General features: G+C 38.6%; 3 protein-coding genes across 3 annotated transcripts in view; all 3 read right to left on the bottom strand.

Moving 5' to 3' along the window:
* Positions 1–2,055: 2,055 nt before the first annotated feature.
* On the bottom strand, positions 2,056–3,979 carry LOC138887652 (uncharacterized). The gene is made up of 5 exons (XM_070169422.1): positions 3,812–3,979; positions 3,158–3,592; positions 2,650–3,033; positions 2,360–2,462; positions 2,056–2,213 (listed from the first exon to the last, which is right to left on the bottom strand). The coding sequence occupies exons 1-5, from the start codon at positions 3,977–3,979 to the stop codon at positions 2,056–2,058; spliced, it is 1,248 nt and encodes a 415-aa protein (XP_070025523.1).
* Positions 3,980–8,109: 4,130 nt separating this feature from the next.
* Positions 8,110–9,664, bottom strand: LOC104243719 (endochitinase 3). The gene is made up of 3 exons (XM_009798965.2): positions 9,156–9,664; positions 8,841–8,994; positions 8,110–8,715 (listed from the first exon to the last, which is right to left on the bottom strand). The coding sequence occupies exons 1-3, from the start codon at positions 9,607–9,609 to the stop codon at positions 8,322–8,324; spliced, it is 1,002 nt and encodes a 333-aa protein (XP_009797267.1). The 5' UTR covers positions 9,610–9,664; the 3' UTR covers positions 8,110–8,321.
* A 2,503-nt stretch (positions 9,665–12,167) lies between these two features.
* LOC104243718 (serine/threonine-protein kinase BSK1-like) overlaps positions 12,168–22,801 on the bottom strand; it is a 36,301-nt gene continuing 25,667 nt past the window's right edge. The window contains 9 exon segments of the mRNA XM_070170873.1: positions 12,168–12,735; positions 15,514–15,627; positions 15,724–15,751; positions 15,753–15,904; positions 18,900–19,088; positions 19,426–19,511; positions 20,151–20,256; positions 20,391–20,524; positions 20,944–21,087. Of these exon segments, the coding sequence (XP_070026974.1) occupies positions 12,481–12,735; positions 15,514–15,627; positions 15,724–15,751; positions 15,753–15,904; positions 18,900–19,088; positions 19,426–19,511; positions 20,151–20,256; positions 20,391–20,524; positions 20,944–20,980 (1,101 nt within the window). The 5' untranslated portion in view covers positions 20,981–21,087 and the 3' untranslated portion in view covers positions 12,168–12,480.

Raw genomic sequence — 22,801 nt, 5'->3', positions numbered from 1 at the left:
TAATTAAAAACCCATCAATTTCCCCTTTTTGATGATGACAAACTTAAGCATGGACAGTATTTGTTTAGAGCAGAACCAGATAGGGATAACCAGATGAAGTTCCCCCTTAATCTCAGATCTAATCAGACGAAGTTCCCCCTTAATCAAAGATCTATGTCAACCATGTAACCATGTTATCCCACCTTATCCGTATTTCCCCCTTTTGGCATCATTAAAAAAACAACTATGAAGAAGACCACAAGCAGATAATAAGCATAAAAAAGTCTAACACAGCTAGCTCATGCCACATATGTGTACACAACATGACAGAAAAGAGAAGCCAGAGGAACACAGTGTTGCACAGGGAGAGAAAGGGGAGTTATTTCACTAATGTTTACATTGGACTAAGCAAGTCAGGAAGAGTAATGGTTAAGTTCAGCATGTCATCACAAAAAAAGTAAACACAAGTAAAACAGCAGCCACAAGATGTTGGAGCAAAAATATCTTGACACTAAGAGGATCCTAGGGAACACTAGAGGAGGGAAGCTTGGAGGAAGAGACAACAATGGTTTTGAGAACCAGGTCTAGTCTAGCATTTGCAGCCAATTGTTCTTCAAGTAGTTGAGCCCAAAGTCTCTCATTTTCTTTTCTCAGTTGGACAACCTCCTCATGTACAAAATCAGGTCCCTTAGCTGCTTGGCTAAGCTGAGTTTCTAGAATGGCATTTCGAGCCTTCAGCCTTCGTATTTCCTCAGAGGCTACATTTTAGGCGTTTATCAGCTGAGAAATGGTCGAGATGCTTCTGCCAACTTTTTCTATGCATTCACATTCTTCTAGAGTCGTCTTAGAAAAGGTTTGCTTGCGTGTGCCCACTCTAGGATTTCCCAAGGGAACTTTATAGAATCTGAACACTTGAGTGAGTAGAAAGCCATAAGGTAACCCACGATTGCCACCCTTAAAATTTTCCACCTTCTACATGTGATATTTCATGATTGCTGGCAAGTTGATTGGTACAAACTCATCAAGCACTTCCATCAGGACCAAATCTGACTTTATGGCAATGGAACGTCTCTCAGAACGTGGTAAGAGAACTTTATTAACCAGTTCAAAGAGAAGCTGCTCAAGAAGCAACACCTTTTTATGGACATGTTCCCCCTATTGAATGGCTTGCTCTTTCATGATGTCTCTCCGAAAGTTTATTCTACAGACATACTTAACTGAGGACACACCTTCACATGGAATTCTGAGAATCTTTCCCAATGTTGAAGCGTCGAGTACAATGTCCACTCCATTTACAAGCGCACAGATGCGGTCCCCCTCAACCGTGAAAAGAGATGCATAGAAGGTTTGTAATGCGTCCTCGTACACCAGAGGCATGCTCCCTTCAAACAAGTATTCCCATTGTTGAAATTCCACAATCTCCAGAATTTGTCTCATGCCTGCCATCTCCGAGATTGCTGGATCAAAAGTACGTCCCCACAACACTTTTTGAGTTCTTAATTTCTGCTGCCACAGAACACCATCACAGGTCATTGACCTTGTTGAACCAGGTTCCTTTACAGTAGTTTCCCCTTTTTGTTTGCTAGACCCTTCATCAAACTTTCCTTTCCAGCTTGCCATCACCACAGTATTGTTTTCAGACACTGCTAGCTTAGTTTGACTCCGTTTAGACTTGTTGATGTTCTTCATGATTGACCCTTTCAGTTCCTCAACAGTTCCCTCAACTGTCATGGATTTTTGTACCAAGGAACCAGGTTCCCTGGAAGCATCCATGTCTATCCGGTTTACTAACACACTGTTCATGAAATCATTTGGATTTATTTTCCTATTTTTCCTTGTCTTGACACTCCTCATACTTTTTTGCAGTGAAGATTCAAGACTTTCTTCCTGCAGTGACCTGGTGATGGGAAATTTGGAGGAAGACTCTAACAGCTTGGAGTGAACAGGAGGTTCATAAGTGAGTTTGCATGGAAGAGAATCAGGTTCATTAGAAGGCTTTTTTGAGGATATATCATGAGCTAAGGACTCGAGGAGTGTTGTGGTTCTTACATCTTCTAGGAATGGAATTTCTTCCCCCTAGTATTCAGACGAGATATATTCTCCTTCACTCATCAATCTCTCAGCAGCTATAGCCATGATGCTATGAGCTGCTTCCTTTTCTGGTAACTCCTTGAGAGTCGCTGAGTCCAACATGGAAGAGTTCAGATACTGATCAGGATCATCCTCAAGGGCTTCTGACATTTGAGGAATAAAACTTTAAGTAAAACTTCATGCGTGGTCTTTAATGAGATCATAGGATTGACTAGTCATAGGATTCCCAAAATAATGGTAGACAGGATTTATCAAAAATTGGAAAACTGTAGGAGTAGAAGAGGAGTACTGTAGGAGTAGAAGAGGAAAATTGTAGTCATAGTAGAAGAGGATTTATCAAAAATAGGAAAACTGTAGGAGTAGACAGGATTCCCAAAGTAACTCTCACTGTCCTACTCATGCAAATCAAGGGTTAGATTTAGGAACCCAAACTAGGTTGGGTCCCTTGTTACTATAAAAAGGATGAATGAGGGCTTTCCTAGTCCACGCAGGCAGCATACGCTTTTTGCAAGTAGTACCTGGTCCTTTGCTAGTAGTCACTCTCTCAGTAAACGCTTTGTTCTTTTGAGCAGACTAAACCCTAGCCGGACAATTTTCTTTAAAATGCCCATTGTTTCCACAGTGGATACATAGCCAGTTATCAGGTATAGTGACATACTTGTTGTGTGGGTTGTAGGGAGTTTTCTCCCTTTGGAACCCGATGCCCTGCTTGTTCCCACTATTGTTTAGATACATAGTAGTAACAACATTTGAGGACCAGGCCCATTTCAAGGATTTCTCAAGATCATTTCTTACTTTCTCCAACTCAGATTGGAGTTGCTGATTCTTCTCGAGTTCACTGCAAAGACTAGGTTTTACAGCAGTTAACTCCTTTTCCAGCAAGATGTGCGACTCACTGGCTACTTCCTTCCCTTTCCCAATACTTATATTCTTATGTTCTCTATTGAGTCCCTCAATGGTTTTCTAGATTAGCGCATATCACTAGAAGGTTATCTTTTTTCTCTTCAGTGGAGGCAATTTTTTCTTCTAAGGAATGTTTCTCATTGCTAAGACCTTCTATTGTTTCTTTTAGATCAACAACTACTACCATCAGATTGTTTCTCTCATTCTCCACACTGGTTATTTTTTTATTTAGGGCCTCCTTCTCTAGTTCAAGATTAGCTATGGTTTTATTTAAGTCCACTATACAGACCAATAGATCATCTCTAGATTGTTCGGTCTCCCCTAATTCTTCAGTCAAGATCTCCTTATCATTTACAAGACTATAATAAGCGTCAATTAGGACATTTGATAAAGACCTTAGTTTCTTAGAGGAATAGGATTTCAGATTTCTCTGAACATCCCTGAAGTTTACCTCATCGTCTTTATCTTCTTCTTCTTCATCATCATCATCTGACCGAGCCATTAGCGCGAACAGTGAATCGTACTTCGTTGCTTCAGTTTTCACTGCCATCATGGAACTGTTTTCTGCATCTGATTCCCTTTCGGATTCACTTGAGGAATCTCCCCAAGCAGCAAGAGCCTACTTAACGATGTTGTCTGCAACACTTTTTCGATTGAATCTTTTCTCTGGAACCAGGTTCCTTCTTCCAGCTTTGTTAGGATTTTGCTTGTACTGTTCCTATTTCACGAGAGGGCAGTCTTTGATGAAATGCCCTGGCTTTCCACATCCGTGACAGAGATCGTTGTTCCTTGTTTTGCTTGAACTTCCCCACTTTGGTATGCCACCATTTCTTCAAACCATTTTTTGAAATCTCTTAGTAAGATAGGCCATGTCACTCTCTTTATCACTTGAATCACTCATTTCAGCCTTAAGAACCAGGTTCTTTTCCATCTTAGGCTCACTTCTTTCACTGTCTTTCTTTCTTTTCATCTCGTATGTTTTCAGATTACCAATCAACTCATCCATGGTCAAGGTTTGTAGATCTTTAGCTTCTGTGATGGCATTTACCTTACTTTCCCAAGACCCAGGTAGAACACTGAGAATTTTCCTTACAAGCTTGTTTCTGGGAATGACATCTCCAAGCGAGTGAAGCTCATTTATGATAGAGGTGAATCTGGTGTGCATATCTTGTATGGACTCATCATCCTTCATCCTGAAGAGCTTGTATTCAGTGGTGAGCATGTCGATCTTGGATTGTTTGACTTGAGTGGTTCCTTCGTGTGCAGTTTGTAAGGCTTCCCATATCTCCTTGGCAGTATCACAAGCTGATACTCTGTTGTACTCATCAAGTCCTATGCCACACATCAAGATTTTTTTGGCACGATAGTTCTTTTCTACAGCTTTTCTGTCAGTGTCGTTGTACTCTCTTCTCCATTTGGGCACCGATGGTCCTGTTTCTTCATGGGAACATGTGGACCATCACAAATGATGTCCCACAGTTCTAAATCTTCAGCTATTATGAAATTATGCATCCGAGTCTTCCACCAGCTGTAGTATTGACCATTGAATCTGGGAGGTCTATAGGTTGATTGTCCTTCTTCAAAGTTTGGTGGAGCAGCCATTTAGGATCTTTTCTAGGTGTTAGCCTGATAGGAGGAACCCGCTCTGATACCAATTGATAGCTTATATGAGTCCACCAAACTATAGAGTACCTGGTCCCGTATGAGACTGATACGTAGAATGCTGTAAAGGCTGAAAGTAAAGAAGGCAAGAGATTTTTCTACGTGGAAAAATCCCACACAAGGGGATCAAAAAATCATGACCTACTCTTGTAGGCTTTTAACTCAACTAACTTGTAATCTACTTATTACAAGACACTTTGCAATCTCCCTATTGCAAAGATTTTAAACTAACTTGTGATACAACCACCACAAGCCATTCTCTAACTCTCCTAGTTACAAAGGATTTAACTTATGATTATTTCTAGTCACAACATAAACTCTAAAGTTTACGAATTTTGTTTGTTCCTAAAACAGCGCTTCTAAGAAATCAAACTAGGAATTAAAATGTAGAACAATTAATAAGATTACAACTCAACTATGGATATACATAAGACTTCGTTTAGAAACTGATCCTCAGTGGAGTTGTCTTCTTGTTCTTGACACACCAGTGATTTCAATGCTGGATCGATGCGCTTCTTCTTCTTGAGAGAATATTACTGAATGCACAAGTGATGGTGTGTCTTGCACCAGGTTGTTTTATTACAAAAGATATCACAATAGATAGTGGTGTCAACTCTTGATGTACTTCTTCTCATTGAGAAGTGACTGCTGCACTGTCTGCACAACCACTTCTGGGTAGTTGCGCTCCAGCTGGACTTTGTGCTTTATGTTAGGACATACCAACGGACCAGGTCCTAATACTTCTGTCAGGACATACACTAGGACTAGGTCCTAGTTGTGTTCCTCGTTCTGTAACAGTTGCCAGATGGTCACTTTCTTCTGCTGCATTCCGGCTGTGCACTTGACTTGTACTTTGGTCAGAGAACCCTAAGGGATCAGGGTCCCTGTTGTGTTCCTTTTTATATTGATTGCGTACAGTTACTGACTTGTGCTTTTGTCGGAGAACTCTCTAGGACCAGGTTATCAGGTCCTTGTTGTGTTCCTTCATGTGGTCATTCATCCATTTGCTAATGTTCAGGCTTCGACCAGTTCATATGAGATATGTATCCTATGGAGAAGGTTCTCTATCTGGTTCTTCACGACAAGTTTGTTAGATAATCAAAACATAAGGTTAATTAAAAACCCATCAAAATAGCTCAAGAAGCTGGAGATCAAATACATCCCAAGAGGTCTGCCCATCCTACATTCAAGAAATACACTACTTCAGCCCTCGAATCACAGTGATAATCAGGAAAGAAGAATCAAGGGAGAAACAGAATTGTACTCACAATTGATTAGTAAAAGAAATTCTCTTATTTTGTGATTGCGGTTTATTTTTCATATGACGAAAATCTATTGCAAACAAATTGGCACGCCTAGTGGGACCAAATATACCCTTCATCTTTTCTCTCATGGTGAAAAGAATGTGGTGTCTTTTTTACCAGTACTTCAAGCCTCATCTACGACGATCTTGTAAATCTACGCCCCGACAAGCCTTGAAGTAGGGGACATTTGTAGACATCAAATTTTATCGGATCAAATCCATATGAAATTTGGGTTTGATCCTAAATTTAAGATACTACAAGTAGAATCCATCGAGGTTTCTTAGAGGCTACTCTATCTGAAACCCTAACTTGGAGGCTACTCTACCTGAAACCCTAACTTGAAGGCTACTCTACCCTAAACCCTAACTCACACCTATATAAAGAGATACATATTCCCTTGAAGAGGTGTCTCAAAATCCCATAAACTCTTGAGATATTCATAAAGAGCAAAATATGGTCGGATACTTCTTGACAATCAAATAGTTCAAGAAGCTGGAGATCAAATACATCCCAGGAGGTCTGCCCATCCTACATTCGAGAAATACGCTGCTTCAGCCCTCGAATCACAGAGATAATCAGGAGAGAAGAATCAAGAGAGAAACAGAATTGTACTCACAATTGATTAGTAAAAATATTTTTCTCTTATTTTGTGATTGCGTTTTATTTTTCATATGACGAAAATTTGTTGCAAACACCAGGTTTGCAAATGCAAAGGCTATCGCATTTGCGACAAAATGGAACCAGGGCCAGTACTTAAAAATTGAATGAAATCAATCTGAAACTCACCTGAGCCTCCGAGGCTCCAAACCAAACACTCACACCAGTCCAAAAACATAACACGAACTCGTTTGCGCGATCAAAACATCAAAATAACCTCTAGAAGCACGAATCGGACGCCAAAATGCATGAAAATTACAATGAACTTCTAGAATCGAACCAAGCATCTGAACCATATCAAATCAACTCCAAATGATATCAAATTTTGCAGGCAAGTTCCATATGGTGAAACGGACCTATTCCAAGTCCCGAAACTAGAATCCGAACCCGATAGCCTTAAAGTCAATCCATTGTCAAACTTAGGAAAATTCAAAACCTTTAAATTGCCAACTTCCGCCAAATGGTGCCGAAACCTTCTAGAAACCTTCAAATGCAAATTCGGGCATATGCCCAAGTCCAAAATCACCATCCGGACCTACCAGAACTATCGAAACTCCTATCCGAGGTCAAATACTCAAAGGTCAAACATTGGTCAATTGTTTTGACTCCGAGCTTCTCAGATGAGAGTCGCTCCTAAAGATCATTTCCGAACCACTCAAAAACCCGAGCCGATGATGCCCGCAAGTCATAATACACTATGTGAAGTTATTCATGATCTCAAACTGTCGAACTAAATGCAATTGCTCAAAATGACCAGCCGCATTATTACAAATATTAAATCATATTAAAGATATCTTAATTTCCATTTAAACTATCTTTTAATTGTCTCTTCCAGTTCCAAGAGTAGTAGTTTGATTTCATTTTATTGGAGTGACAAAGTGGCATTGATATTTTAAACTTGTAATATTAATGGTCCACAATTGGACTAAAAAAGTGACATTAGTTTAAAAAGGAAAGTGCCGTTAATTAGTCACGAGCTCTACATATACAACTAGAAGATCATTTTTCAGTCAAGTTTGGTTCCTTGATTTTAAACTATTTGGAGAACAAGCCAAGGGCATCTTCCTATCTGACTCTATGGTGAAACAGGGCACTCCCTGAGGGCCTGCTAATTATATAACCCCTAGAGCGTAAAATACGCGGGCTAATCCAATAAGCTAAAATTCTTTTTGTACGCGGCAGCCGGCATGGAATTAAAAGATATGGAGCGGAATGACAGAGTCATCTTCATGCTCATTTCATTCAGAAACTGCATTGCTAATCGACTTGACTCTACACGAATTCAATGACTCTGCCAAGTAAGGTAATGTTACCTATCTTTTTCAAACCTATGATCTTTAACTCCTAATGTGAAGGCTAGAAAGAATTATGTGGACGCGGAATTAAGATGACAGATTTCTAATGAATTTTAAATTAACCATTCTGCGCACATAAAAATTTTCTGCCTCATGGACCATAAAATCAATAGTAATTGCTTGGTGACTTAGAGGCTAGAGCAGAAGGCACACATATGTGTCACAAGGCCGTACACTTAGTTGATGTTTATTAATTAGTACCCAAACCAGTATATATAAAAAAAGAAAAAGAAACAAGAAACATCCACTGTACATTGTGGACGAACTCTTTGCTTATTGTATACGGTACAGTCGTGGTCCTATATATCACAAATTACTACATTATTATACACCGGGTGGGTGTGGGTGAAAGTAAACACAACTGAGGCGATTACATAGCCTCAAGCAAGAGACCAGAGTTAAAAGACCTCTGGTTGCCGCAGTCAATGTTATCTCCAGGACTTACTCCAAGAATGGAACAGTACCTCCTATAGAAACCAATACGATCTCGGACCCTAGCGTCAGATCCATGACCACATTCCAATCCCCCATTGATGATGTTTGTTATGACACCATATCCTGGGAGGCGATTCGCTGCTCTGTCAGCCGCCGATGGTGTCCATCGCCCTGTGATCACATCGTGGCAAGATGGCTTCGGTGACTGTGCCGTCATCCAAAACCAAATTGCTGACTTAAATGAGACGACAGCATTGGTCGCCACCAAATCAGGATTGTTTAGGAGGTTCTGCCCTATGGCTCTCCCACAAGGCCCGTAGTTGTAGTTGCTGAGTTAAACAATAAGAAAATAAGAGTTAATGTTTCATGATATGACCAACAGTCATTTTTTGGAGGAGCACAGCACTATTGCGAGAAGATATGTGTCAATATAAACAGAATAACAAAAACTCACTATGAAATTTGGATGGGGCCTCTTCCGTAATATTTTTGGCCAGGAGCACATGGCCACTGAGAACTTTGAACACAGTAGCTAGGAGGGTTGCCTTGTTCCCTAAGGTAGCAGTAACCCCATGCGTATCTCCCATCCGGCGCTGTATCCCATCCTCCTGCCAAAAGAGTCCATTATATTGTCAATTAATTAATCAACACAAGCGCACATCCAAATTTACCAACCATTTCGAGTCAATCTCAATTGATTTTCTATATATATTTGGCATTTGAGAAATTAAAGGTTATAATATGAAGGTAGCATAGCCGGCAGGCTTACCAGTAGTTTCATGAGAGGTTTGGGCAAAGAAAGCAGCAACCTCCCTTTTACGCCTGGTGGTGTCACCCGTGGTGCCGAAGCCACGAAATGATCTTGCAGCAGTGATAAAGGCATTGTAAGTGTAAAAGCCCTTCCCTTGGCATGCATTATCATTCCGATGCTTGAGCATCTGATCAAACATGGAACTGCTGATGATGTTGCTTATGTCCCCAGTACTAGGACCAGGAGGGGTGGGTGGTCTTGGGGTAGGTCCAGGGCAAGAAGGACACTGGCTTTGACACTTCCCCGGACCACAATAGTCTTGAGTGTTTCCGCACCATCCAAAGTTGCTGCAGCACATTCCCGAGGGACAACGTGCACCTCCCGCCTGTCTACCGCATTGTTCTGCCGAGACAGCCAGGACCAGAAACAATACTAGTAGAGAAGAAAGAGCTGTGAACTTCAAAAGTCTCATTTTGACCTTTTTTACTTGCGGAATTGGTGAAGAAGAGATGGCAAGCAAGTAAAGGAGTTGGGGATATATATACATATATATACAGCTACCCTGTAGGTTGATGGAAACATCGTATGAAGTCTAGTATAGTAGTTGTGACTTGTGACCAGATATTGTTCAATAAAGAAGGATAACCTCATAGCCCGCCTTATCCAATATTTTATTCAGCAGCTTAAGTTGACAAGTTACAAATATTAATAGGCGGCTGGTAGAGTGTGGATGAAGAGCTGAGGTTTATACGTGGGGTAAATATATGATATAGGAGTACTGTTTTAACATCATTTACGATTAAGAAAAAGTATCTTCTTTAACAATGATTTTATCAAATATTTTAAATTATAAACAATTTGTGTTACTTTTCAAATATGTCAATATTTTTTCAAAATTTGAAAATTCTTTGCCAGAATTCCCACAAAAATCAAATAGTTTGACTCTCATACTCTTAAGGTCACCACATAAAATGGAACACATGGAGTATATGGTTACGTTGGTCATATTTGGATCAGCCCTTTAAATTGTACCTATTAAGGTTACCTTCATCAACTTAGTAGCAGCCCCTGAAAAAGTCAATCACATCTTTTTCATGGTCTGTCTTTTATACCAAACCAATCATAGAAAGTAAACAGATATATCCTTTAAGCTAAATTCGGGTCAGTATTAGGTATTGTTATTGGACCGCTATCCTACGTCTTTTTCTGCCTTTTCTATTGCGACAAACTGTGCTATTCTTCTGCTTGCAAATTTAGCTTCAGACCTCGGTTGATGTCGAATTCATTGATGGAGGTACCTTGCTAGCCTTGCATCTCACTGTTTGCCCTACAATCGATATCATATGTTTAACTTGTATTGCCGATCCCAATTTTATTTGGGATTAAGGTGTAGTTATTGTTGTATATGCTCACTTGTATTAGCATACAATTTAGGAATAATTTCACTTCAGACGGGTGTACATAGGCTGGGTTGATTCGGATTTTTCAATTACCAAACCAAACCAATTGTGTCGGGTTATTAAATCTAAAGATCAAACCAAACCAATAAAACTCGGGTTTTCAATCTCGGTTTTTCTCGGGTTTTTCAGGGTTTTTTTTTCCGGTAAAATCTTCGTAGAACAAAACATATAATGTATGCTCAAAATATTTCTTTAATCCTAGTAAGATACAACTATATAAAGTATTTTCCAAGAAAATAATACAAAATATGAGATGTGTCATGGCATTATCCTAAAATTCAACAATAAAGACAGTAAAATTATGTAATATTAATATTGCTAATTAAAAAGCCATAATAAAAATAAATATAATCTAAAAGTACTAAGTCACGCTAAAATAAATAGACTAAGAAGGGAGTATTAATTACATGACTAAACGCTAGCTAAAGAAAAATAAAAATAGGTTATGCATTTTTATCGAAATTATTGCAAAACAAAAAATAAATATTCAATAAATTCTCGTTCGTAATATTGAATTGAATGTCTTTTGTTAGCATTAGTATTGATTTGATTTTTGTTTGGACTTTTGTTAGCATTATTTAATTTATTAATATTAATGGCTATAAAACTTATTGGAGCATTCAAAAGTTCTAAGTCCAACCTTGAAATAATACTTTAAAAGATAAAATTATGAAAATTTTTAAGAAAATTTATAAATTACATCACAATAAATATATTTATATATTAAATATATCTAAAATCTCTATATATGTAATGTCGGGCTGGTTTGGTTTCGGTTTGACTTTCTTTAGTTAAAACCAAACCAAACCAATTATGGTCGGGTTTTTTTTCCAACACCAAACCAAATCAAACCAAACCATAGTCGGGGTTTTTTTCTCGGTTTGACTCGGATTATCGGGTTGGTGCGATTTGTCGGTTTCCTTTGTACACCCCTACTTCAGACCCCTGATTTCCACTTCATACATGCTTGTCTGAAATTAATTCTAAGACGGCTAAACTTTGTAAATTTCGGCTAGTCTTTATTTGTTATTGTAATAAATTTCTCCTGAGGCAGTTGGAAGTTTAATGTAAGGGAAGAAATAAGAATCTTAAAAATGGTGACTTCTCTACTTTAATTACATCATGTAGTGCAGGCACAACCATTCCTGCTAAATTTCTTTTTTCACTTCCTTCACCTTGTCATCTTGGCTATTGTGAATTCTGTTTCGACCCCCAAAAAGGAATCAATAGCCATTAACTCCCTCATATCCAATAGAAAATTCAGAACAAATGTGATTGGTGGATGCCCACCAGTAGTGTATCCTTCTGAATCTACAAACTACTACAGGTCCATAATATGTCCTCTGTTAAACTTCTTTCAAATTTTCTCTTAAAGAATCCACATGTTACTGTATTCCATGAACATACATAACAACATTAACTTGAGACCCAGAAAGCCGTGATATAGTTCCTACTTACTTCCACATACAGTAGGATAAACAGTTACCATTAGAGAAAGGAGTTTAGCTGAAAGGCCTCAATTACCAGAACTATCAGGCCTCCAGTTGTTGGAATTAACAATTATTCTGAATGTTAGTAAGCAACGATTAGCCATTAAACGTTCTCATCATTACATATGTATGGCAAAATCTATTTATCTTAGAGTGGAGACGTGGGGGCTGGAGAGCTAAACCTGTGCAGCCTAATGAGCATTTTTCCTCTCTTACATCATCTACGGGTTAAAGCTGATCATATTTGACCAAAAGGAGAAGAACCTATCATTAACTTACCAATAACTGGCTACATTTGCAATCAAGAAGATGGCTATATCTCTTATCAACATTTTTACAAATCAGGGGAGATGAATTCTGGACAATCACTTAATTATCTGAAACAGGATTCCTTTACGATCCTTTCCAACTTTTCTGCTTCTTCTCTTCAAGTCCAGCAGCCTCATTTAACATGTCTGCAGCATCTTGGTGCATGTCCAGTTTGGTAAGGGCAACTGACTGCATGTAGAAAGCCGTTGGCCAATCTGGATAAACGCATTGTGCTTGCATAGCATCACGAAGGGCAGCATCAGGTGGATCACACATGAGATAACAGATACTGCGTCGTGCATAAACGGTTGGGGAGACCATGGTCCCTACATCTACAAACTGTGACAGACAAAGCAAAAGGTAACTTGCTAAGAAAGTCAAGTCCTCTAACTTCATTCATTCAGCTTCTTCAAGTGAGCCATTGCTACAGAAAGATACACAATGACACCAAAAGGGTGTGAATCTAAAATGTAGTTAAAACAAAATTGTGAGCTATGCCAGGAAATAAAAGTAAAGTAACACGATAGAAATTCCTCTTTTGCATCGTTTGACTTCCCGTTTTCTTATTCAGCAGCCCATGGTCCCACGGCCGCACCTTAAATGTTGTTCGTAGTTCGGCCAAGGCCAAACCCAAGCCCTGACCAGCTAACCCATCCCATTTGGCCATTCCTATCAGTTTGCACCAGTAAGCTTGTGTTGTCCTTTCCACTAATAATCTCACACTAAATACTGATATTAATATTTTTTTACTCTCCCAGCTACAACTTGCTCCAAACGACCAAAACCTCAGTTGTTCAATTGAAAAATCAGTAAGTTCCCCTATATCTCTCGCAAACCGAATTCTGTACAGAGTTTGATATGATCCTTTTTTTCAGAAATCAATGATTTTTTTTCATTTTTTTGGGTAGATCAACTGAGAAATTAATGATAACTTAAGGTAGGAAAGAAAATCCACATTCATGCCAACTTTTATCTAGTCAAAAAAATAGTTAAGCCCAGCATAATAAGTTGCTTAGGTTCCTACAGAGCAATAACATATTGAACATGGATAAAGATCCCATTAGTAATCGCCTCAATATTACCGTGCTCTTGCAACAGGCTCCAGTTCTTCGATAGTTTGGGTTTCCAGCTGACTGCTTGAGCAGTAGAACTCTATACCAGCTGACTGCTTGAGTAGTTGAACATAGATAAAGATTCCAGCTGACTGCTACAGTAGTAGAACTCTACACCCACTAACTTCAAATCCTAAATCCACCTTAACTCACCCATGACATAAAAGCTATTGGCAGAAGTTAGAGATTATAGTATAGGTTAAATCATAAGCAAATCCTTGTCCAGTATATGTCACTCTACTAAACAATGTACAATTTATAACTTTTGGACGTTAATTTAATATTTTAATTTCCAATCAATTCCAAGAGTATCTTGCTTAGGGATGCCTCCGCTTAAACCATTGAAGAAAATTCAAGTGAACAAAAAAAAAAAAAGATACTGAACCTTGTTAATCAAAATCCTAATTCAGCAGATGTATCAACTGTCAAATGTTTAATTTGAAATAAAAAACCATATACCGAAATTTCACATTAACATCTGTTGGGCTAAGCCAGCCCAAAGACACTCTTAATATTGGGTGATATTGTCTGCTTAGGGCCAAGCTTCCACGGTTTTCCCCAAAAGGCTTCACACCATTAAGAGTGTCCCTACACCTTATATGTTTCCCTTTCTTTTCAGCTACTAATGCGGACTTTGTTCGCAAACCCAACACGTTTTTAGAAAGAAGCAGTTCATACACTTAGACCAACAAAAGAGAAAATCTAGTACAAGTAATTCATCGCCCAGTCAAAACTATGAAACCTAGGTATTTGTATAATTTATCCTCAAAGAGATTTACTTTGTTTTGGCAAAAACTGAAATTAACAACACAAGTAGTTGTTTTGAAAACCAGGCAACAAAATATTCCAAGGTGGTAATATTTTATCATTAACCAAATCTTACGTCACACTTGATGAGAGTGCATATTTCAAATTCATAGAGTGTTCCTGTGATTTTTCTCTAGCTAAATTCCAGTTGGCTATTAAAGGAACACAACTTTGAGCTGAACTTATAAGTAAAACATGATAAAGTTAGCCACCACAGAGAGATGTGCAAGTTCACCTTGTAAAACTTGTAAATATTGTGTTTACTTTTTGTGCTTTTCCTCATTAGAATTCAACAATTATAAACATATGTAGGACACCAAATTAAAGGTAATATATTCATATGATTGGCACTTTGTATATAATATAGAGATTCTCTTACAATCTTCCAACACTGTATATAAATATAATTTACTCAAGCTAATAGTGATGAATAAAAGTTCACCTTGTAAAACTTGTAAGTGTAGTGCTGTTACCTTACTCAAAAAAATAAAAACTTGTGAGTATAGTGTTTTATTTTCCGTGCTTTTCCTCATTATTATTCAAGAATATTATAAGGGTATAAACATATGTTGTACACCAAACTAAAGGTAATACATTCCATAGGATTGACACTTTGCATATAATATAGAAATTCTCTTACAAATTTCCATAGGATTGGCACTTTGCATATAATATAGAAATTCTCTTACAAATATCCAACATTGTATATCAATATAATTTCCTCAAGCTAATAATGATGAATCACACAAATAACAACAAAAACTACGCCTCAATTCCAAACAACTTAGGGTAGACTATATGAATCCTCACTGCCATGTCACTCCATTTAAGCTCATCTCAGTTCAATAAACTATAAAACCATATAAAAAATAAAATGAAAAAGCACTAGTTACTAGAAGTTCTCTAGATTCTACTGGAATATATATCTCTGACAGGACTAAACGACTTCTAGAAAACATTGAACCTAAAGAAAACACACTAACATGACTAAAACTTAATCCGACTAATCGGTATCACATTGATAGATCTTTTACTTCCATTGTATTCTAGTTTTTGCTTTTTTGCATGGATTTCAACCACACAGATACATTGAAAATTGCCGTTAATATCCGTCTTCAAGATATTGTATCATTCATATTGCACCATTTGCTAGGTGACTTACATGTTTAATCATAGTAATTACAGTAGAAAACCATACCTGAGAATAACAATCCATTGCCGTCTTGAACTCTTTATCACGAAAAGCATAGTCCCCGCGCTTCCTTGCCTCTAGCATATCTCTCATTTGTTGAGTCCACTCTTGGAAAGATAACTGGTACAAGTAATGTTCAGATCCGACCTTTAGTAAGAGTAGTAAGAGAGATTAACATTCGCGAACCAAGCAATCAATCGAGCCAGTCAATTTTACCTCATTGGTTCCTTCGTCATCTCGGTAGTGTCATAACCAATATCTGATGGATTGCTGTGAGATCCATTCGAGAACATGCTTCCCCCATTGGTGAAGGAGGGAGCTGGGGAGCTGGTGGGGCTGGTGGGGCAGGTTGGGCTTCCTCTTGTTTAGAAATTCCAAGCATGACGTAAGATGGAATCTGAAATAGGATAACAGCTGCATAATTTTACTGCCTGAAACATTCGCTCTCACCAATATTAGTTGAGCTTTCCCCCTAGCTATACAAAACAGATTATTTGAAGCAAAATGTTCTGAGTACTTGAATTCCCTAATTGTATTTGAACCATACAAAACAGATTATTTTATAGGCTCTCAGGAAAGGCTAGTCAACAAAGGCTGGAAACACAATATTACTCATATTGCACCTGACGATTGTATCTGTGATGCAGCATTACATTTTCAAGCAGTTGAGAAAGCAAAGACAAATTTAAACCATGAGCGAGCAGATTATCATCCATATTCTTTGCCAACTTTACAGGATTAGAGTAAGAAAATAACCAGCAAACTGCTTGTTGCAAGCACTTTGTTTGTCATGACTAAGTTATGTCACTTACATGCTAGGGGTGTGAACTCGTTGAAACTTAGGAATTAAGTTTTAAACAGCCCACTTATAGTATTTAAGTGCATGACATCAAAATTGTAAGGAGAAAAACTCAAATTAACGAACTAAAAGGTCACAATATAGGAAAATAATAATTTAACACAGCCACTGGCAATTGGTTTTGGCTAAGATGATTTACTTTCTGACATGGTAGAATCCAATACATGTTCCTGTAGCCATTATTTTCTCACATGTCATGGATGGTGATATACTATGTCCAACATTCAGTGTTTCACATTCCCACTCCAGGCATAGGCTTTTCACTGCGCATGTTTCAACATTAATAGTTCTTGATTTTGCGACGCATTAAGAGAAAGTGCTATCACTATCAAGATCATAAATGAAGATTATGGGCTAATCCATCGAAGTAAACTGGTTTTGAGCACGAATTCACCGTCACTCTCTGCTATTTCAATTATCTTTGTGATGTCAACAGAGTAAATAAGTGGAAGTGACAAACATGATAGTTGACATCACAAAGATATTCCAAATAGCAGAGGGGGATGAAGAAATCATGCTCAAAAACAGTTTATTGAGGCGGATTAGCCCATAACCTTCATTTAAGATCTAAATGATTATCAACTTGCAAGTTCTATCTATTCTATGTCTCGAAATTCTTCACCAAAATCAATAAGATGTCGTTATATGGTGTTTATTGATCTGGAGAAAACGTATGACAAGGTTACGAGAGAGGTACTTTGGAGATGCCTAGAGGCTAAAGGTGTGTCGGTTGCTTACATTAGTACGATTAAGAACATGTATGATGGATCTAAGACTCGGGTTAGAATAGTGGGAGGCGACTCTGAGCATTTTCCGAATGCTATGGGGTTACATCAAGGATCTGCGCTCAGCCCATTCTTATTTGCCTCTGGTGATGGACGCATTGACACGCCATATTCAAGGAGAGGTGCCATAGTGTATGTTATTCGCTGATGATATTATTCTGGTTGACGAGACGCAGAGTGGTGTTAACGAGAGGCTGGAGGTTTGGAGACAGACCCTTGAGTTTAAGGGTTTCAAGTTGAGCAGGAAGAAGACGAAAGATCTTGAGTGCAAGTTCAGTGCCGAGCCGAGGGAAGCGGACATGGACGTGAGGCTTGGATCGCAGGTCATTTCTAAGAGAGACAGTTTCAAGTACCTTGGATCGGTTATCCAGGGGGATGGGGATGGGGAGATCGACGAGGATGTCACACACTGTATAGGGGTGGGGTGGATGAAATAGAGGTTAGCACCTAGAGTCCTCTGTGATAAGAAAGTGTCACCGCTACTCAAAGGTAAGTTTTATAGAGCGGTGGTTAGACCGGCCATGTTGTATGGGGCTGAGTGTTGGCCAGTTAAGAACTCACATGTCCAGAAGATGAAAGTAGCAGAAATGAGGATGTTGAGGTGGATGTGCGGGCACACTAGGATGGATAAGATTAGGAATGAAGTTATTCGGGAGAAGGTGGGCGTGGCTCCCATTGATGACAAGATGCAGGAAACGAGGCTCAGATGATTCGGGCACGTACAGAGGAGAAGCTTGGATGCCTCGTAAGGAGGTGCGATCGGTTGGCGTTGGTGGCAGGGGCGAATCTACCATGTAAAACATAGTTCACGTGAACCCGTGGTCCTCGGGTTAAAGTATAGATATAATGTATATAATTTGGCAAAAATAGATATATATATATTTGATGGAACCCATGGTCAAAAGAGACCAAATGGTGCACTGGTTTTGAGCTCTTATTTACAATAGCCTAAGGTTAGGGGATCAAATCCCCTACGTAATAGTACTCCTATCCTCCGGAAATCCTAGATCCGCCTCTTGTTGGTGGGTACGAGGAGAGGTAGAGGGCGGCCTAAGAAGTATTGGGGAGAGGTGATCAGAAGGGATATGGCGAGGCTTCAGATCTCCGAGGACATGGCACTCAATAGGAAGTTGTGGAGGTCGAGCATTAAGGTTGTAGGTTAGGAGGTAGTTGAGCATATTTAGTCTACCAGTGTGAGGCTAGGCTGATAGGATTTAGTATTAGACTACTAGTGGTCAATGTTGTATTTACACTACTCTTTCGTTTGCATAGTGTCAGGCCTTATTTACTGGTTATTATTTCTGCTTTCCATTTATTTACTAGTTCTTGTGATGTTATTATTTCTATGGTTTTTTTGTTGATGGTACTAATGTATTGTCTCTTTTCGTCTTCTTGAGCCGAGGGTCTACCGGAAACAACCTCTCTACCCCTCGGGGTAGAGGTAAGGTCTGCGTACACACTACCCTCCCCAGACCCCACTTGTGGGCTCTTACTGGGTTGTTGTTATATTGCTTATGGATTATCAGGACAACCTCCTGACAATTTAGAGTCTTAACAATACAGATTTGGATGGCACGTGTTCCAAGAGAGAGAGACTACGCATAAACTCAGATGAATGAGTTACTAGCCTTGGTCAATCTGGTTAGGATTAGGAACCAGGCTCTTGAGTCTTAATCCCCTCAAATAGGGATTAGGAGTAAGAATCTTTGTTCTAGGGTTAATTGATCAAGGTCCAATTAGATCATTACCTCAGTTTTGGTTTGTAATGGAGCAAGTGTAGCAACAAGATCCTTTGTACTCGGCCTCTCCCGAGGTTCATATTGCAAACATTGTGAGGCAAGACCAACAACAACTGTTGCTTCTTCTGTGGAGAAATTACCCTCCAGATGTGAATCCATTAAAAGGATGATGTTGTTCCCCCGTATCATGTCAAGTGCCTACATCCCAACACAAAATCTCACCATTTCAGATAATTCTTTAAAGGTAGTGCAATCGTAGTTCCACATTAAAATTGTCCGAGAAACATCTAATTTTGCAACAAGGTTCCTCCCTTTAGTTTCATGTTAATTTTTAGTGACATGTTAGCAGGCGTAAGCAACAGAGCCACCCACAACTGAGGGGTGAAAGATCAAATCAAAATATGCCATTTCACAATCTTAATGGCAATTTCACCATCACAGATAAGTAAATTATAGATAAGATAGACCAACAAAGAGGAAAATGCAACATCTTACTTTAATTTGCTGGGAGTGATAGGGAGAGAGAGCAACTCACATGACTTGGAGGAATATGCTTTCCACTTAGAAGGTCCAAAAGGACCGTGCCAAAGCTATACATGACACTTTCAGGGGTGACCCTTCCTGGAGAATACAATTAAGATCATGTTTCAGATATAAGAACCATTCATGCACGTTAAGGGACACATTAACCTATACTGCAGATAGACTAATTACTTACCATCAACTGCTAGACCATTTATAATGAAGACGAACAAAAAGTCTCAAGAAAGTTTGCAATTGATAAGATTCTTCTTCACCTTCATTGTTGAACGTAGTTCATCTATGGCTACATGACAAAACAGTTCTACAGTATATTACAGGCACCATTACTTAGAAATGAAAAAATACATATAGTTGCTTCTTTTTCCTGGAAGCAGTTGAAAGATTTCCAGATTTCACATGTCTCTCACATAGTTTAATGACAAGCCCATTGGAAACACAATTGAAAGTTTCATTGATTTAGAATCCACTTAACGACCTATTAGTACTCCCAACATAGAGTACATTAAACATTTCTACTTCAGAAGAAAATATTTCATATTCAGCTTCACCATCCGCGAGACAGAATAGGAGCATAAGAAAATAGCAATATGATGCATAAGTAGAATCTTGGTTCATTCAAAAAGGTATAATATGAATTTGAGGTGCAATAAGTTGACTGCATTCATAAAGTAAGAGCATAAGAAAACTGATAACTTTTCTAAGCTGAGAAATGTTTACCATTTCTTAAATATTCGGGAGGAGTATAGGCAAGATTTGTGCTATAACTTTTCCCATCGCAACTATTTTTCATTAGGCCAAAACATGAAAGTCGTGGATCACCATCCTACAAAGACCAGTTAAGTATGAAATCTCATCCTGTTAGCAGAAGCTGAAGATACAAATACAATATTTTAACTAAGTGAAGGAACTAGAGCAAAAGTTTCTCCAATTACAGGGGAAAATAGTTCCTGATAATACCTCGTCAAAGAGAACTCTATAAGCATTTAGGTCATGGTATAATGGACGGCCTTCATTTGTACAATATTCCAAGGCTTCAGCTAAGGAAAGTGCCACCCGAAGGCGCATAGCCCACTCAATCATCTGACTTTCCCCTGGACACAATTTGTGGAGCAGCGAATTACAGGAGACATGTGAGGAGCCGATAATTAAATACTCCTTCATTCCAAAAGAATGACACTATTCCTTATTAGTTCGTTTCAGAAAGAATAAAACATTTTCAAGTTTGAAAAATATTCAACTTGAACTTCCCATTTTATATGACAAGCTTTTATAGCCACTTATGTCATATTTAAGACCACATGTTTCCGAACTCTAAATTTCTTTCTTAAACTCCGTGCTGTATAGATTAAAACAGAGGGAGTAACTAAAATAGATCTTGTTGTAGTGTCCAACATTGCCCATCAACAGCCTATCGGACATTAAATAATTAGGAGTAATAGATTCAGTTAGAATTCATTTTACTAAAGAATCTAAGGTTCTACTTCTATAGAGTTTGATCAAGAAAACGTACAGTGAAATAAATGTTTAGCAAGAGTATCATTAGGCATGTATTCAGCCACAAGCAACCTATCATCACCATCGCAGCAATACCCAATTAAATTAGCCAGCCTCTTATGCCGCAACCTCGCAACCTCCCAACTCCCCACGCTTCCTCCTTCAAAAAAAAACATTCAAGCTGATTATTATTGAAAATTTAAAATTAATTAGTTAAGCATAATTACGGCAAAGAGCTTAGGGTCAGGCCAGGCGAGTCTAGAGTACTTCTTGACAGCGATGCAGCGGCGGTTCTGGAGTCGGCCTTTGTACACTACATTGGGGGCCTTCTCCCCACTTTCGGACACAATTAATTCAGAGCTGAAATTATTGGTGGCGGTTTTGAGGTCAGTTAATGAGAACTCGGAAAAGGAGGGGAAGGTTGCAGCGTCAGGCGCGGCAGCAGCGACGGCGGATGGGTGATTAATGAATGGCTCGGTTTGGATAGGGGCGTGATTTTGAGGTTTGTCGTTTTCTGGGTGTGTTTCATTACTGGGAAAAAACTTGGATTCACAACAGCCCATGACTCTATCCATTAAATGCTCAGATAACAGAGAGAAACATGTTGGTTAGAAATGAGAAAGAGAGTGATAAGCTTCTAGGTAGTTGGATTGCTGTGTTTTAACAGTTAAAACTACAAAAAAGACTTTTCCGTCGTGCGACCCCTCTCCTGTTCTGTCCTGTCCTGTCTGAAATCGAATAGGTAAAGATATTTTAGTGGATACTAAAAAGCATGATTTGGTGACTTTTAAAATCTGTCTTTAGCTTAAAGTCAAACTCATAGTAGTTTCATTCTTTAGTCTATTATTTTTATTGTACGATGTACGATTTGTTTAGCGGGAGGGGAGTCTTATCGACATTGGACATGTGGCGCGATAAAACACTCTCTCTATATATAATAACATAAAGCAGGCCAGAGATGATGTGGCATAGATCATTGTGATCTGGTCCTTCTTCGGATCCCGCGCATAACGGGAGCATAGTGTACCAGGCTGCCCTATCCTTTTTTTTCTCCAATTTTTTTTTGTCTTTTTCCTCATTGTTCCTTCACTTTAGGTGCTTAAAATTTTTCCAAACGACATGTCTCTTTACTAGCTGCCAACTTTACGAATCAAATGTCTCTGTCTTTCTGATCTTTTGTCCATTTACTCATTATCATTTCAAATTATGTGCTCACTAAACTTCAAAGCAATGTCGATCTCTTAGTTAGTCTTCTTCTCTTCCTCTTCTTTTTTCCTTTTGCCTGATTGTAACCTCCATATCTTCCATCCATAAAGGCTTCTGTTCATACCACGACCAATATCTTCTACATATTAAAATTCTCCTATCTTCCTGATACGAAGTAGAGAAATGAGAGGCTTCAGGAGTTGTATGCATAGCTTAAAGAGAAGAACCTGGTCGCTAAGTTAGTTAGTTATCAGAATAGAAGTTAAGTCTTGAGATATACACTTTAGTCCCCCTTAAGTAGATATATAGTTAGTAGTAATTACACATTGACCCACATTAATCTTTTGTCTTTTATATACGTAGTCCCACCAGATATAGGAATGATTATCCTCTTTCTCTTATATATTGTACTGGGATTTCCTTTTTGGATTATGAATTAAAACCCTTTATCTTTTTGCCCTAGTTTCCTTATTTCTTCTTCGCAGCTTTTTCTTCACTTTACTGTTCCATTGCCCTTTTAGTGTTTTCTTCTTTACTTTGTAACAGTGGTATTATAGCACATCTTGGCTCTGTGGGAACGATGACTACCAACATAAATGAAGTCATGGATGTACTCAAGAAAATCTCCACAGAAGTGTCGGGGTTCTCTGCTAGACAAGATCTTCTCG

The sequence above is a fragment of the Nicotiana sylvestris genome, chromosome 3 (genome assembly GCF_000393655.2).
Source record: "Nicotiana sylvestris chromosome 3, ASM39365v2, whole genome shotgun sequence".
In the NCBI taxonomy this organism is placed as follows: Eukaryota; Viridiplantae; Streptophyta; class Magnoliopsida; order Solanales; family Solanaceae; genus Nicotiana; species Nicotiana sylvestris.
This window is presented reverse-complemented; position numbering and strand designations above follow the sequence as displayed.

What these genes read in the sequence shown, in the direction of transcription:
- LOC138887652 (XM_070169422.1), bottom strand. Translation starts at nt 3,979, where the DNA reads ATGGATGAGTTGATTGGTAATCTGAAAACATACGAGATGAAAAGAAAG. An exon ending in CTAAGAGATTTCAAAAAATG is followed by an intron (nt 3,593 to 3,811) that starts GTTTGAAGAAAT and finishes ATCGTTAAGTAG; the next exon opens with GCTCTTGCTGCTTGGGGAGA. An exon ending in AAGAAAATTGTCCGGCTAGG is followed by an intron (nt 2,463 to 2,649) that starts GTTTAGTCTGCT and finishes TTGCATGAGTAG; the next exon opens with GACAGTGAGAGTTACTTTGG.
- LOC104243719 (XM_009798965.2), bottom strand. Translation starts at nt 9,609, where the DNA reads ATGAGACTTTTGAAGTTCACAGCTCTTTCTTCTCTACTAGTATTGTTT. An exon ending in AACCTCTCATGAAACTACTG is followed by an intron (nt 8,995 to 9,155) that starts GTAAGCCTGCCG and finishes CTCTTTTGGCAG; the next exon opens with GAGGATGGGATACAGCGCCG. An exon ending in GGCCCCATCCAAATTTCATA is followed by an intron (nt 8,716 to 8,840) that starts GTGAGTTTTTGT and finishes TGTTTAACTCAG; the next exon opens with CAACTACAACTACGGGCCTT.